The sequence below is a fragment of the Miscanthus floridulus genome, chromosome 19, assembly GCF_019320115.1.
Source record: "Miscanthus floridulus cultivar M001 chromosome 19, ASM1932011v1, whole genome shotgun sequence".
Taxonomy (NCBI): domain Eukaryota; kingdom Viridiplantae; phylum Streptophyta; class Magnoliopsida; order Poales; family Poaceae; genus Miscanthus; species Miscanthus floridulus.
In genome coordinates this window covers 9,567,544-9,582,238 of record NC_089598.1, presented here as the reverse complement: position 1 = coordinate 9,582,238, position 14,695 = coordinate 9,567,544, and the positions used below count along the sequence as shown (strand labels likewise).

General features: G+C 44.5%; 2 protein-coding genes and 1 long non-coding RNA gene across 4 annotated transcripts; 2 read left to right on the top strand and 1 right to left on the bottom strand.

Moving 5' to 3' along the window:
* Window positions 1–465: 465 nt before the first annotated feature.
* LOC136528787 (probable transcriptional regulator SLK3) lies at window positions 466–9,283 on the top strand. Its single transcript, XM_066521772.1, has 10 exons — window positions 466–597; window positions 2,147–2,967; window positions 3,054–3,182; window positions 3,492–3,540; window positions 5,723–5,937; window positions 6,090–6,158; window positions 6,600–6,700; window positions 6,810–6,903; window positions 6,988–7,057; window positions 7,691–9,283. The coding sequence occupies exons 2-10, from the start codon at window positions 2,230–2,232 to the stop codon at window positions 8,563–8,565; spliced, it is 2,340 nt and encodes a 779-aa protein (XP_066377869.1). The 5' UTR covers window positions 466–597; window positions 2,147–2,229; the 3' UTR covers window positions 8,566–9,283.
* Window positions 9,284–9,571: 288 nt separating this feature from the next.
* LOC136528789 (E3 ubiquitin-protein ligase BIG BROTHER-like) lies at window positions 9,572–12,386 on the bottom strand. 2 transcript variants are annotated; one of them, XM_066521774.1, is made up of 8 exons: window positions 12,023–12,386; window positions 11,545–11,731; window positions 11,098–11,344; window positions 10,881–10,948; window positions 10,666–10,728; window positions 10,374–10,510; window positions 10,052–10,160; window positions 9,572–9,905 (listed from the first exon to the last, which is right to left on the bottom strand). In XM_066521774.1, exons 2-8 carry the CDS (start codon window positions 11,692–11,694, stop codon window positions 9,864–9,866), a joined length of 816 nt encoding a protein of 271 aa, XP_066377871.1. In that variant the 5' UTR covers window positions 11,695–11,731; window positions 12,023–12,386; the 3' UTR covers window positions 9,572–9,863. The 2 variants fall into 2 exon arrangements, with proteins under 2 accessions (XP_066377871.1, XP_066377870.1); XM_066521773.1 differs by having other exon boundaries at window positions 12,119–12,383.
* Window positions 11,665–12,434, top strand: LOC136528791 (uncharacterized). The gene is made up of 2 exons (XR_010777142.1): window positions 11,665–11,803; window positions 11,945–12,434. It is a non-coding gene; the product is annotated as an uncharacterized lncRNA (long non-coding RNA).
* Window positions 12,435–14,695: the final 2,261 nt, after the last annotated feature.

The window sequence follows — 14,695 nt, the reverse complement described above, 5'->3', positions numbered from 1 at the left end:
ATCTACAACACTTAAAATTTTAGAAAAGATCAAATATAATATTTCTTTTATATTTATAAAAAATGAATTATAGAGTTATGCTCTAACCTCTAGCTAACAAATTTTAGCCTAATGTCTAGTGATGGGGCTCATCGCCTCATGGATATCATGAGGAAGCAGCACCCACCGACCCAGCGCGTCTGGCACGGGCCCCATGGCGCCCTCTCCCCCGCGTGGGCCCAGCCATCCCTAACGTGTACACCCGCTGGGTGCACGTAGCCAGGGGACCGACTGCACCTCTCCCGGTAACCCCGTCTCCACCGTCACCCAATCAGGCGCCGACGCGTGTAAATATCCGCCTCACGCGTGCGCTGCCGGCCCGATCCGACGGTCGGGATCGCCCCCGCGGCCCCCCCGCGACCGGCGACGGATGGTCAAAGGCGGGCCGCCCCACCGGCTGCACCCGGTCACCCCCTCCTCGGGCGCCGCGAAGCTATTTAGTCCGGTGGCCGCGGCGCCGGCAACGGCTGCCACACCAATACACACAGACAGACAGGCGCAAGAAGAGGAGGGGAAGAACCGAAGGAGGAGATGAGAGGAAAATAATTTAGCAGCGGGGTGAGATTTTTTCGCCCCCCTCTTCGCTTTGCTTTTCTGCACAACGCGATTGATTGCCGGACTGGTTGCGAGGGGGGGTTCGTGCGCTCGCCGGCGGGGCGTCGCTCGGCGGGGGAGGATTCGTGGTGGGATACCCACCGGATACCGCCGTGTGGGGGAGTTTTCGGGGGTGGATGGGCGCCGGTTCCCGCAATGCGGCGCGCCCGAATTCTGGGGTTCGAGGCGGGAATTCTGCTCCTGCTTGTGCTGTCGCTGGTTTGATTTTGCTAGCCTTTTCGATTTGATTTGGTCTGGTTTGCAGCGAGTTTTTGCTTAGGGTTCAATTCAATCCGTCCGTGGGGAGCGAAGTGAGTTCCTGGGGTCTATCTGCCCAATCTGGTTGTCTTCCACCTTCCCCAAGCTCTACTAAGAAAGCCCCCAAATGTTTCCTCTTTTTTTTTTCTCTCTCTCTCTACCTCTCGTAGCGGTTAACTTGGCCTGGTAGGCGGAAGACGCGGAAGGCGGTAGCAATCTACGTCTTTGCTTCCTCCAGCAGCGGCAGCGCCATTACCGTTTGTTTTGTGCCGTTGCATACATGTGTGTTTATGTTCTTGTCCCCTTTGGTTGCTGAACATATGGATGGTTGGTGGAAAGGCAACCCAGCAAAAGTAGGTTTTAGTTGTTGTTGGAGTGGTTATCTTTTTTTTTTCTCTCCCTATGCTTATTGTTTCAATTGTTCTCTATGTGATTACGTTCTTTGCTTTTGGGGTTACTTCTCTCCGTGCACTCCTGTGTTATCTTGTTTGCACCGCAGAATATCTCCTGCCTGGGTAGATGTAGGGATTGTCTGCGTTTTTTTCCCCAAGATAAGATTTTGGGGTAGAATTACTTCACTGGCTGCAATACCTCCGATTGATGTATGAGCAAAGAAGCGAAGAAATAAACAATCTTGTACATTCTTCGGGTGGTTAGGTAGCTATGCCCACCCTGCTGCTGTAATTTGGGAAGAATCGATGCCTAGCTGGCCAACACCGTGGCGGTTTGAGCTTAGTTCATGGCCTGGGCAGTCACACGATTGTGCTGTCATTAGGTCTATCAAGTTTTATGGAACACTGATTTTACATTGGAAATTTGTAGTCTTGGCCTCTCGGAGGAGGCTAAGGATCACAGCTATTTAGGCCAATTTTGCTACTTAGTAGTATCTGAACAGAGGCGCGTTACATCTGGGTCTTACATAGTAGCTTCTTATATACTCTAATGGACGACTAAATACCTGGATTTTGGTTGCTTCAAGTTAGCCCAGGCTCCTTTATTTATCGCTTGCAGCTTGATCCAGTTTTGGTCTCTTAATCATCTGTTACTTGCCTTGTTTGCAGTTAGGAAACTGACCTGGTTAGGTTCATGTTTTGCTTAGATGAATACAATATGCTACTTGTTTCGCTTATGTGAACTTGATCAGCTTACAATGCACACATTTTTTTTTGTTAGTGCAAAACAAAGGGAAAAAAAATATGATGCATAATTTCTTTGCATGTCTTTAATACCATTGACACCTACTCTCTTTTTACAGGTTCTGGCTGAAGTATTTTAAGGTCTTTATTATCAGCGATTCCAGTAATGTGCCTTGCCTCTTTTATGTGATTGTACAAGGCAATGAACGGAACTCATCCCTGGACTTCCATGTCCGGGGGTGCATGTTCTAACCTTGGATATGCCAGGGACATGAATGGTAATGTTCCAATTAGCACTACAAATTCCTCTGGCCCAAGCATTGGAGTTAGCTCGTTGGTGACTGACGCCAACTCGTCACTTTCCGGTGGCGCCCAGTTACAGCCAAGTACTAGCATGAATGGTGATTCATTGATGCGCGTTCCTGCATCACCAATGTCATTTTCATCCAATAACATCTCTGGCTCTTCAGTCATTGACGGTTCCATCATGCAGCAAAGTCCACCCCAAGAGCAGGTGCAGAAACGGAGGTCTTCAAGTGTAACATCACAACCTGTGATCGATGCTGGAGGTGCATTGCATGCTCAGAAGAAATCAAGGATTGATGTTAGTCCTGGTGATATCATGCAACAACAGCTGATTCAGCAGCTGATCCATGGTCAGAATTCTCTTCATTTCCAGGGGCAACAGAACCCACAGCTTCAAGCTTTGATTCAGCAGCATAAACTGGCACAACTTCAGCAACGGCAGCAGCAGCATTTGTTGCAACCATTTTCTCAGATGCAACAACCCCAAGTTGGTATTCCTCGGCAGCCTCAACTTAGGCCACCACTGGCACAGACCGGAATGCAGTTAAGTGGTCCTGTTAGGACTCCTATCGAGAGTGGGATTTGTTCTCGCAGGATACTGCAGTATTTATTTCACAAGCGTCATCGTCCAGAGGTGAGTTTCTCAATAGTGTTAATTGTTTGTGGGATTATGAGGTACAAGCTCTTGGTAATACAATTTATTTGAACGATTCTTTCTAGAATAACCCTATAACATATTGGAGGAAGCTTGTTGAAGAGTACTTTGCACCTCGAGCAAGAGAAAGATGGTGTGTCTCTTCTTATGACAACAGAGGGAATTCTTCAGCTGCTGCTCCACAGAAAGCTCTGGTAATTAATACTTCACACCTACTCGTATTATTTCCCATCGTATACTGCTCTTTATTTCATGGCCGAACATCACTTTCTGCTTGATGTTCAGTATTAGATTGATTAGCAACAGTGTAAAGTTCCTGCTGGGGTTACTGAAAACCACATTTAATTTGTTAAGTGCCTTTAATGGTAGAAAAATAGATCTTGTATGCACAGCTTTTTGCAGTAAAGAGTTCCATTGTAGCCTGCAGCAGTTAAATTTTCTTTTTCTATATATAAAAATGCGGTGGATACATTCATCAATTTTCTATTTTCTCTATGGTACAGGATACATGGCGATGTGACATTTGCAATACACATGGTGGGAAAGGATATGGTTAGTTGGTCTCTGTCAACTCTACCTGATGAATGATAACGGTTCTTTCATTTGTCCAAATTCTTAGTTTGCTCAGTTCATAGTTGTGATCTATTCACCGTATTTTCTGGTTAGCTTCTTGTGGCTCTAAAGAAGGTCTTGCATTTCAGACTAGAAAAATATAATACTAACAATTTGTTGATAAGCGTTAAGAATGATAAAAATATCACGCAAAGATCATTGCCAAGTTGAAAATTAATCTCTGGATCAGCTGAATGCTTTTTGAAATGTATGAATATCGCAAACGAAGAATCTTGAAGGATCTGAAGTTTGTAGCTCCTAGTCACAAATTAAGAGTTTGAGCCCTGTGTGTTTAGTATCAAATTGGAATCGAGATTCTTCACTCAAACACCCCTATTCTACCTGAGCTCTCCCAAACAGGACCTTTGAACAAGGTGATGCCCTAGTGATTCTTGCTTTCTCACAGTGAATCTCTGGTTAAACCAGATATGTTTTTAGGAAAAAGTCTACATCACCCCCTGAGGTTTGGTACTCTGGTTGATCCACCCCCTGAGGTTTAAAACAGTCTAAGCAGCACCTTAAACTTTCCTAAACCGTTTAACTAACCCCCTGGGTGGTTTTGGGGTTGTTTTGCTGACGTGGACATTTCTTATTAAATAGGTCTGCGGGTATCTCCTAGACAAGAATCGTTCGTAGCTGGACTGGTCAGGCAGCCGCGTTTCGAGGCGTGTGGGCAGGGTTCGAGTCCCTTCGCTGACGCATTATTTTGGCTGACGCTATTTTGCATGGGACTGGCGTTTTTGCATGGCACTGTGACCGTGCGGGTGGGTCGTGTTTACGCGCGTCGCTGGCTTGCTTGCTCGCGTTTGGGCGCGTCGCGGGCTTGCTGCTCGGTTTGTTTGGGTTCATTTTGTTGCGAAAATTTTTACTGCCGTTCACGGCTCGCCGTTCAGACGTGTTTGCTGCTCGTTTTTACGTTCGCACGTGTGGCTTTCGTATTTTGGCGCTCATCTACGGCGTGGTGATGTTGGTCTTGACTCTTGAGCGCGTCGCCGGCCACCGCCATGAGCTCCCGCGCCAGGGAGACGCCCACCTTGCCGACCTCGTCCTCGCGCTGGTACACGCAGTTGAAGCACTCGTCGGTGGCGCCCTTGTGTGTGCGCACCGTGTGGAGCAGCCGGTACTTGGCGCGCCGAGGTCTGTAGTTTGCAAACCGAACCGAATAATCCCAAAGTCATGTAAACAAACTTGTAGATCGCTTCTAGCTCTACAATTTTTGTTACTACACCTTTCGCTGGATCGGGCTGGTTTGAGAGTTTGAGGGAGCCGAAGATTGAGTTTCAGCTTGTATATTTGAGGTGGTATTGATCAGTTCATTCAATTCGGAAATTTTGAACGCGGCCGACTGTTCAGAAGCTTGCTGCCGCGTGGCCTCGCGCGCTCGGCCGGACAGGAAGGGCTCACCGGCGTCGAGGGCGGCGTCACGCTGCTCCAGCGCATGGGCGTGGGCATGCTGCTCTCACTCACCCACACTGCACCTCCTCCAGCACTGCGCGGCCGCCGGCGTGCACGCAGAAGTGCTCGAACGCGCGGCGGAAGTCCGGGATCAGCAAGCCAGCGACGCGCGTAAACACGACCCACCCGCACGGTCACAGTGCCATGCAAAATAGCATCAACCAAAAAAATGCGTCGGCGAAGGGATTCGAACCCTGCCCACACGCCTCGAAATGCGGCTGCCTGACCAGTCCAGCTACGAACGATTCTTGTCAAGGAGATACCCGCAGACCTATTTAATAATAAATGTCCACGTCAGCAAAACAGCCCCCCAAAACCACCCAGGGGGTTAGTTAAACGGTTTAGGAAAGTTTAAGGTGCTGCTTAGACGGTTTTAAACCTCAGGGGGTGGATCAACCAGAGTGTCAAACCTCAGGGGGTGATGTAGACTTTTTCCTATGTTTTTATGTCTTCTTGTTATCTTTTACGCACTCTGCATGTGCTATTAAGATGACATAGGTGATTGCCTTAGTTTCTCCTTTCTGAGTAGATTTCTTCTTAACATCTGTACGTATTCTCATAGATCATGATTTATTTCGTGCTTTTCCTATTTTCTGTTTCAATGTCTGCCATTAAGCTCACTAAGTTAACTTTATCTTTTTCTTTTGGTCTTTGTTCCATTTGGTAGAAGCTACCTATGAAGTACTTCCTAGACTCTGCCAAATTAGATTTGACCATGGTGTTATCGATGAATACTTATACTTTGACTCACCCAACGAATTCCGGTTCCCTAATGGACAAATGGTGCTGGAGCATGCAAAAGTTGTTCAAAAAAGTGTTTATGAACATCTACATGTTATACATGAGGGACATCTGAGAATCATTTTCACACCAGAGCTAAAGGTATATTGCTTAGCTGTCCTGGTTGCTTGCACATGCCATTAGCAATTTTGGTAACATGCCCATATTGTTTAGCCTTTGTAGGCACTTAAATGTTTCAAATGGGTGGCAATTGATAATCATTTCTATTTCCTGATTGCTTGTGAAATGTGTAGATAATGTCCTGGGAGTTCTGTTCACGACGCCATGAGGAGTACATCACTCGCAAGACTATAGCACCACAGGTGGAGTTCTTTGTCCAGCGTGCTGTTCCTTTAATTTTCGCTACAATTTTTTAAGTCTATAATTTGGCAGGACATTATGGTAGTTTAATCCTCTTTGCCTATATGTATATATTGCTTGGCTATAGGATACAAATTTATATGGTGTGGCATGAGTCGTTGGATCCTGGATTATTTATTGGGGCTCTCACATTTATTTCTTATTATCTTCTCTATGTTTTTATTTGCCCTACAATATTTTACAGCTGCATGGACTCAGTATAAGATCAAAATATTAAAATTTGAACACATAACGCATCCCATTTCTTATTCTAATGTGTATTCATTGTGGGTGCTACCCCAAGTGCATATTCCTTGTACCTGAGTTAACTCCTCTTGTATGGTATGCCATTAACTTTGGTGACTGTTATATCATATCTTCTACTCACCCTTCTGTTTTTCCAGGTTAATAATCTGCTGCAAGTTGCCCAGAAATACCAAGCTGTTGTCAATGAAAGTGGATCAGCGGGGATATCAAACAATGATGCACAAACCATCTGCAACATGTTAGTGATCCTATTTCACCTTCAGTACTTGACATTGACATCCACGTGTACTGAACAATTTCTGGTTATCTAATTGATGTGGTTACATCTTTTTCTTTTGTACTGTTAGGTTTGTCACTGCATCACGGCAATTGGCAAAAAATCTAGAGCATCACACCTTAAATGAACATGGGCTTTCTAAAAGATATGTACGCTGCCTGCAGGTAGTTAGAATCCCCCTTGTATCTTTTTACAGTTAAGTACATACATATGCATGCAGCATGCTGATGGTTGTCTGTCCTTGTCAGATATCGGAGGTGGTGAATCACATGAAGGACTTGATTGAGTTCAGCCACAAGAACAATCTTGGTCCTAAAGGTATGATGATTGTGCACATTTATTTTATAGTGTCTTCAATTTTCATTTAGTTGTCAACATTTAGCTGTGTGAATTAGTTTTTTTTCTCTCTAAATTATTAGGTTCTTCCTTGCTGTTTTTCCCACATTTTGTATAAAGATGGTTGGATTTAGTATTAAAATGAGAATTCTGTCTTTAGAGGAAATTGAATTTGTAGGTCAAGTTTTGTTTTATAATAAAAATCTACAGCACTGGATTTCCACCATTTTGACCATAATGGGCTGTACCCAGACAGTTTGATGCGATAACTTGGTAGACATGGTTGTTTTTGGCTTACTCAAGCAGCAAGAGTTTTTTTGCGAGTTATGCATTAGAGTTGAAGAATACCAATGGATAACAGGTAGTAATGTCTGTACACATGGTTTATGTAGTGGGATGGGAAGTTGCGCATCTCATCTATAATTTGTGTAGCTTCATTTGTTTTTTCAGCTGATATCAGTGGAGCAATAAACAACAATTAAAAAGAAACAATATGAACAATGACAAAAACTGATTGCTGATTGGATAGTATTGTGATCTTTAGTATGGAGTGCACCTTCTGTTTGCCCCATTTATCTACACTGCACTTCTAACATTTTCTCTGTTAATATGCAGAAAGCCTGAACAGTTATTCGAAAACCATGACAAAGTTTCAGAATATGCATGATTCAAGACAGGTCATGGCTGCTGCTAACCTTGCCAATAACCAGGGCAACACCAAACTAATTGGGGTCAAACAAGAGACAAGTACTTCTGTGAACAATCAGACTCCTGGTGTCGGAACCATTGGCAATAACACTCTACAGAATGCCACAACTCTAAACAGCTACCAGAATATGCTCAGAAGCTCCAGTGCAAACCCAATTTTGCTGCAGCAGGAGGCATCAAGTGTCTTCAAAGGTCCTACAGCAATGCACAATGGCGTACAGCTGGAAGCGGCCAGATCCTTCCGTGGACCTAACCAAGTGCAGTTCCAACACCCCGGTTCATTTCAGCAGCCTATGCCGCAGCAAAACAATTTCCAGGGCTTTGGTGTTAACCCACAATACCAGCAGCATGTGCTTAATCAGCTTCTGCAGGAAGTTAAGAATAATAACAACCGCACAAAAGCACAGCAACCGCCTCCAGATGCACCTAATGCGAGCGGTGGTCTTGCATCAGGAGTTGCTACCCCCAATGTTGCTGCTACTGGGGAGCAGGGACAGCATATCAATAATAATAACAGTAACCATAACAGCGCGGTGAAGGGTGCTGCTCCAGCTGGTACTGGCCCTAGCAATGTGATAAACAATAGCACAGCCAGCATTGCCCCTGGCAGAAACAACAGCTTCAAGTCGGTGAGCAGCAGTCCAGCTGCTGCTGCTGCTACCGCTGGCAATGCCGTGAACTCTATGGTCGATGACTCCTTCCTTCAACTGGAGGATCTCGATGACACAGTCACTAACGCACTGGTGGAAAGCGGGCTGTTCGGTGCAGGACAAGGGTGGTAGTGCCTTGCCGTGGTAACATGTGAGCATGTCAGCATGGTATATAAACGTCTCACTACTCTTGAGTTCGTTTTCCGTAAGCGCCAAGCAACGATATAGCCTGATTGGTGCTGGCAAGTGCTTTGCCACCCTTCTCTTTCTGGAGCTTTTGTATTGACAGTTTCAGATCATCATATCCAGATGTGTGAGTAAGATAGTGAGTTGGATTTGGCTTGGGGATCGGGAGCAGTGCAACCCATAGCTGTTAGCGTGTGTATGACAATGTTGCTGAATGATATGATGTGATTATCGCAAGGTCACAAACATTACCCCTTCATGTACATCATTCTCATGCTATAGGGAGTGTCAATTATGCTCTCCTGTTATCTGGCACAGGGTGTGTGTTTCGCATGGTTCTATCAAATTATAGAAGAAACAACTCAAACAAGGATCTATCTTTCCTCGTCCTCGCCAGCTTGGTGTCCCTTAAGCCTCTGGGCAGCACTTCAGTAGACTCCAACATCTAGGTCGTGTTTGGTTTAAATAACGACAGATGTGCCTTGCCAGAACTTTTCTAAGCCGTTGAATTTAATGGCTTGTGGTAAAGATGCGTTTGATAGAGATTCTTACGGAAATGTTTTAGGTCTAGCTTCTCATGAAAAGGAATTTACGTACTGTTGAGAACTTGAGATCGCTTGGCAATTGGGTTATTACTTGCTATTGGAAAAGGGATTACCTACTATTGAAATCGTTTGGCAACTGGATTATTATCTAGTACTATTGAAATTACTTGGCTACTGGATTTAGTTTCTTAGAGGAGTAGAACGTGGTGAGAGAAGAATCATTGCCCTGAGTGTTTGGCACGGTTTCTAGTGATTCCACTAGGAAGTTCTTACATCTAAAAAGAACTAGAAAGGTTCTATGCCACCAAACGGCCCCTAAATATCCAATACATCATAAATGGTTCGAGGTATGCTTCGTGAGAAAACAATTAGCATGATGCATCGCACAACAAATACAAATAGTCATGGCAAGAGAAAGAACAAGCTTCTAATAAACAACTATAAGATTGTGACTTAAAAAGTACATTTCCACAAGCCAAAGGCAAAATAAAAACACCTAAAATTCATTTTTTTTTCTTTTCTTTTCTTTTCCTTGGGTGATCAAGCATCTATACTTCCTAATTTTTTTTTCTCCTTTTGGATTGATTTTTTTTTTCATTTTCAGTTTTCTTGGGGCTAAAAAAGTAGATGATGCAACCAGCAGGGTGTGACGCCTCATCATCATCATCTTATCAGCTTCGTTGGCGACACGGTGGGATGCTAGGAAGGTCCAAACAGTTCATATTTGCATACAGGGCATGTCTGTTTTCACAAAACAAGGAGAAATTCAAAGTCAGAAAAAAAAACTATCACGGTGAATAAACCCCAATCCACTGTAACTGCAATAACAATTTGTTATTACTAACAAATAGCACGAGAAGAGGATGCTTCAACATCTGCAGATTTACCTTGTTGACCTTGAGCCATTTAGTGACACAAGCTGCGTGGTACTGATGCCTGCACGGCAACGTTATCATGGTTTCACGGCTTCTGAAAGTGGACAGGCAGATAGGGCAGCTGCATCCAAACAAACCCCAAAAAACATCATCAGTGATGCCATGGAAATTTCACTATTTGTCGTCAACATTAGGAGAAAAAACAACTCACATGTTGTAATTGCGCATATGAATCGATATTTATGGCCCGAGATATTTGTATATTTCATATACTATTCTTAAATAAGAGCAAACTTGTAATAATGTAAACTGAAAAAGGCAGGCATAAACCTACTCTTCATGGTTTGTTTTCCGGGAGAAAAGCCCTGATGCCTTGACTGCCTTGTACTTCCATGGCTGCAGATGGGAGATGAGCTCATCGGATAAACCTCTGTCCTCAGTCCCCACAGATTCTACAAGTGCCTGTCTTTGCTGCATCACCGAAAAGAGGGCAGGAAATCAGTGGCCTTTCCAAATTCCAACCCAGGTGTAAAGGTACACACTACTTGCATAGTTCTATTTTGTTCACAAGCTTTACATGTCACTTGAAAAGAGGAGGAAAAAAAGAACATTCCATAGCCACAAACCTCATAAGTCATGTTGTCTGGATCAACCTCATCATCATCACCATTACCATCCTGCCTGTCAGCCTGCAGACACAATTATCAGAATCTTCAGTTCTCCACTTTTCATATCTTTGAAGAATAACTAATTCAGAAAGAAAGATAGATACATGCTCAGCCAAGTTGAGCAGTGTTCTCTTTCGTGTTCGAGAAAAGAAAAGAAAAGGTTGAGCAATCACCTCTTCCTCTTCGTCGTGATGGTCATGCTCATCGTCAGAGTCAGATGGAGACGGCACGCAGCTGATATCTGAACAATCGTGGCAGCGACAACACAAGAACCACAATTATGAGATGCGACGGCCGCCGGGCACAAGAATCCGACGAGTGTCACATCATGTAAAAACGAAACGCATCTGAATTTGCTGAATCATCATTCATAGGCAGAGCAGATCATACCGTCGTCGTCGTCTTCGACGCTGAGGTCCTCCATCGCCTGCTGGAGCTGCTTGGCGTACTCGAAGTCCGAGGCGATTTGTTGATCCGTGCCTGAATTCCTGGTAGCAGGTGCTGCTGCACCAGTGCTGCTCTCTGCATGGTATTCCTGTGACTGTGAATAGTCATACGGGCCACTGGGTCCTGCACCTCTCATATGGCTCTGGTGGTTGCTGTATGCTCCTTCCAAGATCGATTGGTGTAAACCCTCCTGCAATTGTGAAATCCTACTTTTTTAGCCTTTTTTTCCCTTCTTTTCAGTAGAGACTGAAATCCTACTTCCTAAGCTACAAGAACGAAAGCTACAGAAATGATACGCAGGTCAGAAGAAACAAAGATACAAGGCTGACAGAGACGCCATGTTTATGCAGGATTGTGCTGAAGAGTTGAAGGCGAAGAAGGGGCATGTACCTGGCCAGGAAGAAGATCGGCAAGCACAAACTGGAGCAGCTCGTCGTCGAGGTCGTCAAGGCTCACCTCTGCCACCGTGCTGCGGGTGGGCGAGTTGGCGTAGTGCACGGTGACCCTCCTCAGGGCCCCGGACTGCCCCACGGTGGCCATGATTGGCCGGCCACCGAGACAAGCGTGCGCCGGTTACCTGCAGGCCATGGCACAACATCTCTCGTAATCAATTGGGACCGAGAAAGTCTCTGATCAGCAGGAACAAGAGGTAATATAACCACCTCTGTAACAACTTGGTTGATGTGAACTGTTATAGGCCTAAGCCTAACACTAGTGATTTTAATTTGGGAAAAAACTTTTTTTTTAAGGAAACTCATCCAAATCTCTCATGTTCTTATGAATCATGCAGTGTGCATAGCTGAATTTGCAAGAAAAAAAAAATCAAAGAAGAAGGCACTCAAGAGCCAAGAACATGGAAAGACCGTACCGATGAAGCACAAATTGAAGAGCAGAATCGAAGTGTGAAAACAAAAAGGGAGATCGAAGGAAGATCAAGAGGATGGGAGAAGGATGCTTGGTGTACCTCTGTTTGTGTCTCTAGTTGTCTCCTCTCTCCTCTCTCAACTCAAGGTTTGCTGAAGGGATGGATGCTTTGTTAATGGGAAGAGTGGGTGGCTGCCTCAGTGTTTATATGTAGAGACACACAGGTCGCTCTCACTGTCTGTTTTTTAATATAATTCCATGGACAAAGAAACAACAGTGTTTGAGCTTTTATACGTTCCGTCCTGACGAACTTCTCATTGTCTCTGAGTTTGATTTTACCAATCACAGTAAAATCTTGTCAGTGAGTTTGTTCTCATCCTAATTTTGACTTGCCTTGCATTTTCAGTTGTGGAATACTCCTGTCTGTCCGTTTATTTCTGGAGAAAGGCATCGAATGGCAACTTCACATTTAGGAACCTTGGTGATGCCCTTTTTCTTTTCTTTTCAAAGAACCAAGGATTTAACCCTGGTTGGGGCGTCAGCGTCACAACTGATAGCATCACAACTTCATTGCTCATGACACTCCTTCATTTCTGAAAAATAAATCACAATTACAATAATTCAACATTCGTTTGTGAAAAAAATACCTGAGCTTGAAATCTCATCCAATCAGATGGTGAGAATGGATTTTATTTATTTATTTATTATTTATTTTATTTTTTTAGAAGGGCGGGTCTGGTGCAAGCGGTAGAGTCTTATCGTCTGTGACTGGAAGGTTCCGGATTCGAGTCGCGGTCTCCTCGCATTGCACAAGCGAGGATAAGACTTGCCACTGACATTGCATAGGCGAGGGTAAGGCTTGCCACTTACACCCTTTCCAGACCCCGCACAGAGCGGAAGTTCTTTGGGTACACCTTTATTTATTTATTTTTTTACTGAGAAGACAAAAGTTTCTGAGGGAGATTTTTTGTTCTTTGTTTCAAGGGCGATTCAAGAAGGGCAGGCCTGGTGCAGTGGTGAGAGCTGTCTCACTGAGTCACCAGGTCACGGGTTCGAAGCAGCCTCTCCGCAGATTTTGTGGGGGAATGCTTGCCTCGGTTTTTCCCTTCCCCAAACCCCTCGGCACTGGGTCTGCCCCCCCTTTTTTTTTGTTTCAAGGACGAGTCACATGCACTGTTCTTCCTCCCCCTCCTTTGCTTGGCAGTTCCAAGTCATTATCATCCATGACTCCATCGATCGCGTCGAGAACGTGTGGACACTTGCATTGCCGTCCATGTGAGCCGTTGCACTTAGTTTAATTTAATGCATCATTGTTGAGTCAAGGTCTTCTGCGACGACGACACTGCAGACAAAGAAATACTAAAAATAAAAACGGACCACTAAAAACTTCTGAACCAAGCACCGGTAGCAACTGTGAACTGACCTCACCTCAGACAACGTGGCTTGTTAGCACAATCGGCGATGACTCGGAGTCTTCTGAAGATAAAGACCAAGACATATCTTAAGCGCAATTGCGAGCATGATCGCCATAGGAATGGTTAATGACAGCTGGATCTTTTGAAACTTGTCAGTTAGTTCTTGGAAGAAGGACCCCAATATGGTTGGCCAAGCCCAAGATTTTGTACTTGAAGCATGATGTCTGTTCATTTCTTGCAAACTAATAATGTCCAAGTGCTTCAAATCATAGAGCGCGTTTAATTTGTCGTGCAGCAAATCTTGGTGTTTTGTGCAGGAACCTTCATCTGAGATTCTCAGATCAGCTTCTGGTACACACAAAAGAAGATCCTAGCTAGTGCCAACAAGAAGCAGATATAGAAAACCCTCCTTGCTTTAGACCATGCATGTGTCCATGTTTAGCACAACAAATTCTTGGCATCCACTGATGAAATGATCTGCTCAACACACACACTCTCACTAGTATACTAGACCAGTGACCAGTGGTGGTATATATGTGTAGGAATCTATTGACATGTTCCAGCCGGACACTGAATTATCTTTACATCAGTATGTGGCAATCCCTTTCAATTCCAACGGCGACATCTCATGCATGCCTCTGCCCTTCATAGTGCCTACCATCCAATCAGTGTAAGACACGGCGGTGGTGGATTATCATGTGGTTAAGACACCGACCACCCTACTACTGATCTCTCGCCATTACTCACTGACCACGACCTCACACACAATCATTCTGTCAATTTCATCACACGAAATTTCCGGGCAGGATCGCTGCACGTCAACACGACGTGAATGCGAAGATTGGCCACCAAGACATACATTGATACATGGAGGCCAAAGACTTGGAGCCAGTCAGGTCAACCATAAAGTAGTGCCGGCAGTTGGTGTTGCCAAATTGATTAAGCTTCTCTGTTCTTAAAATAATCTGGAGAAGGATACAAAGCAGTGTACTTTGTACTACCTGATGGTGTCATGGAGATAACTACAATAGCACAGCACTGTGTAGTAACCCAAAATTTCAACTCAAAGACATGGACAACTAACTATAAAGCAGTCTACTTCTACCATACATCTAAACGTCTGATTATTTTAGATAAATATCTGAATGTATGATACATGGGTCAGAAGATGAGCCTAATCCCATTTGCCTTCTGACACTACTATTTCCACAGGGGAACAAGCATCTACTATCTGGTGTCTCCTGATTTCAGTGCGTCATCAA

Coding starts and splice junctions, on each gene's coding strand:
- LOC136528787 (XM_066521772.1), top strand. CDS start 2,230: ATGAACGGAACTCATCCCTGGACTTCCATGTCCGGGGGTGCATGTTCT. Junction 2,968..3,053: donor ACAAGCGTCATCGTCCAGAG/GTGAGTTTCTCA, acceptor GATTCTTTCTAG/AATAACCCTATAACATATTG. Junction 3,183..3,491: donor CTGCTCCACAGAAAGCTCTG/GTAATTAATACT, acceptor TCTATGGTACAG/GATACATGGCGATGTGACAT.
- LOC136528789 (XM_066521774.1), bottom strand. CDS start 11,694: ATGGCCACCGTGGGGCAGTCCGGGGCCCTGAGGAGGGTCACCGTGCAC. Junction 10,949..11,097: donor CGTCGAAGACGACGACGACG/GTATGATCTGCT, acceptor ACGATTGTTCAG/ATATCAGCTGCGTGCCGTCT. Junction 10,161..10,373: donor CGGAAAACAAACCATGAAGA/GTAGGTTTATGC, acceptor GTTTGGATGCAG/CTGCCCTATCTGCCTGTCCA.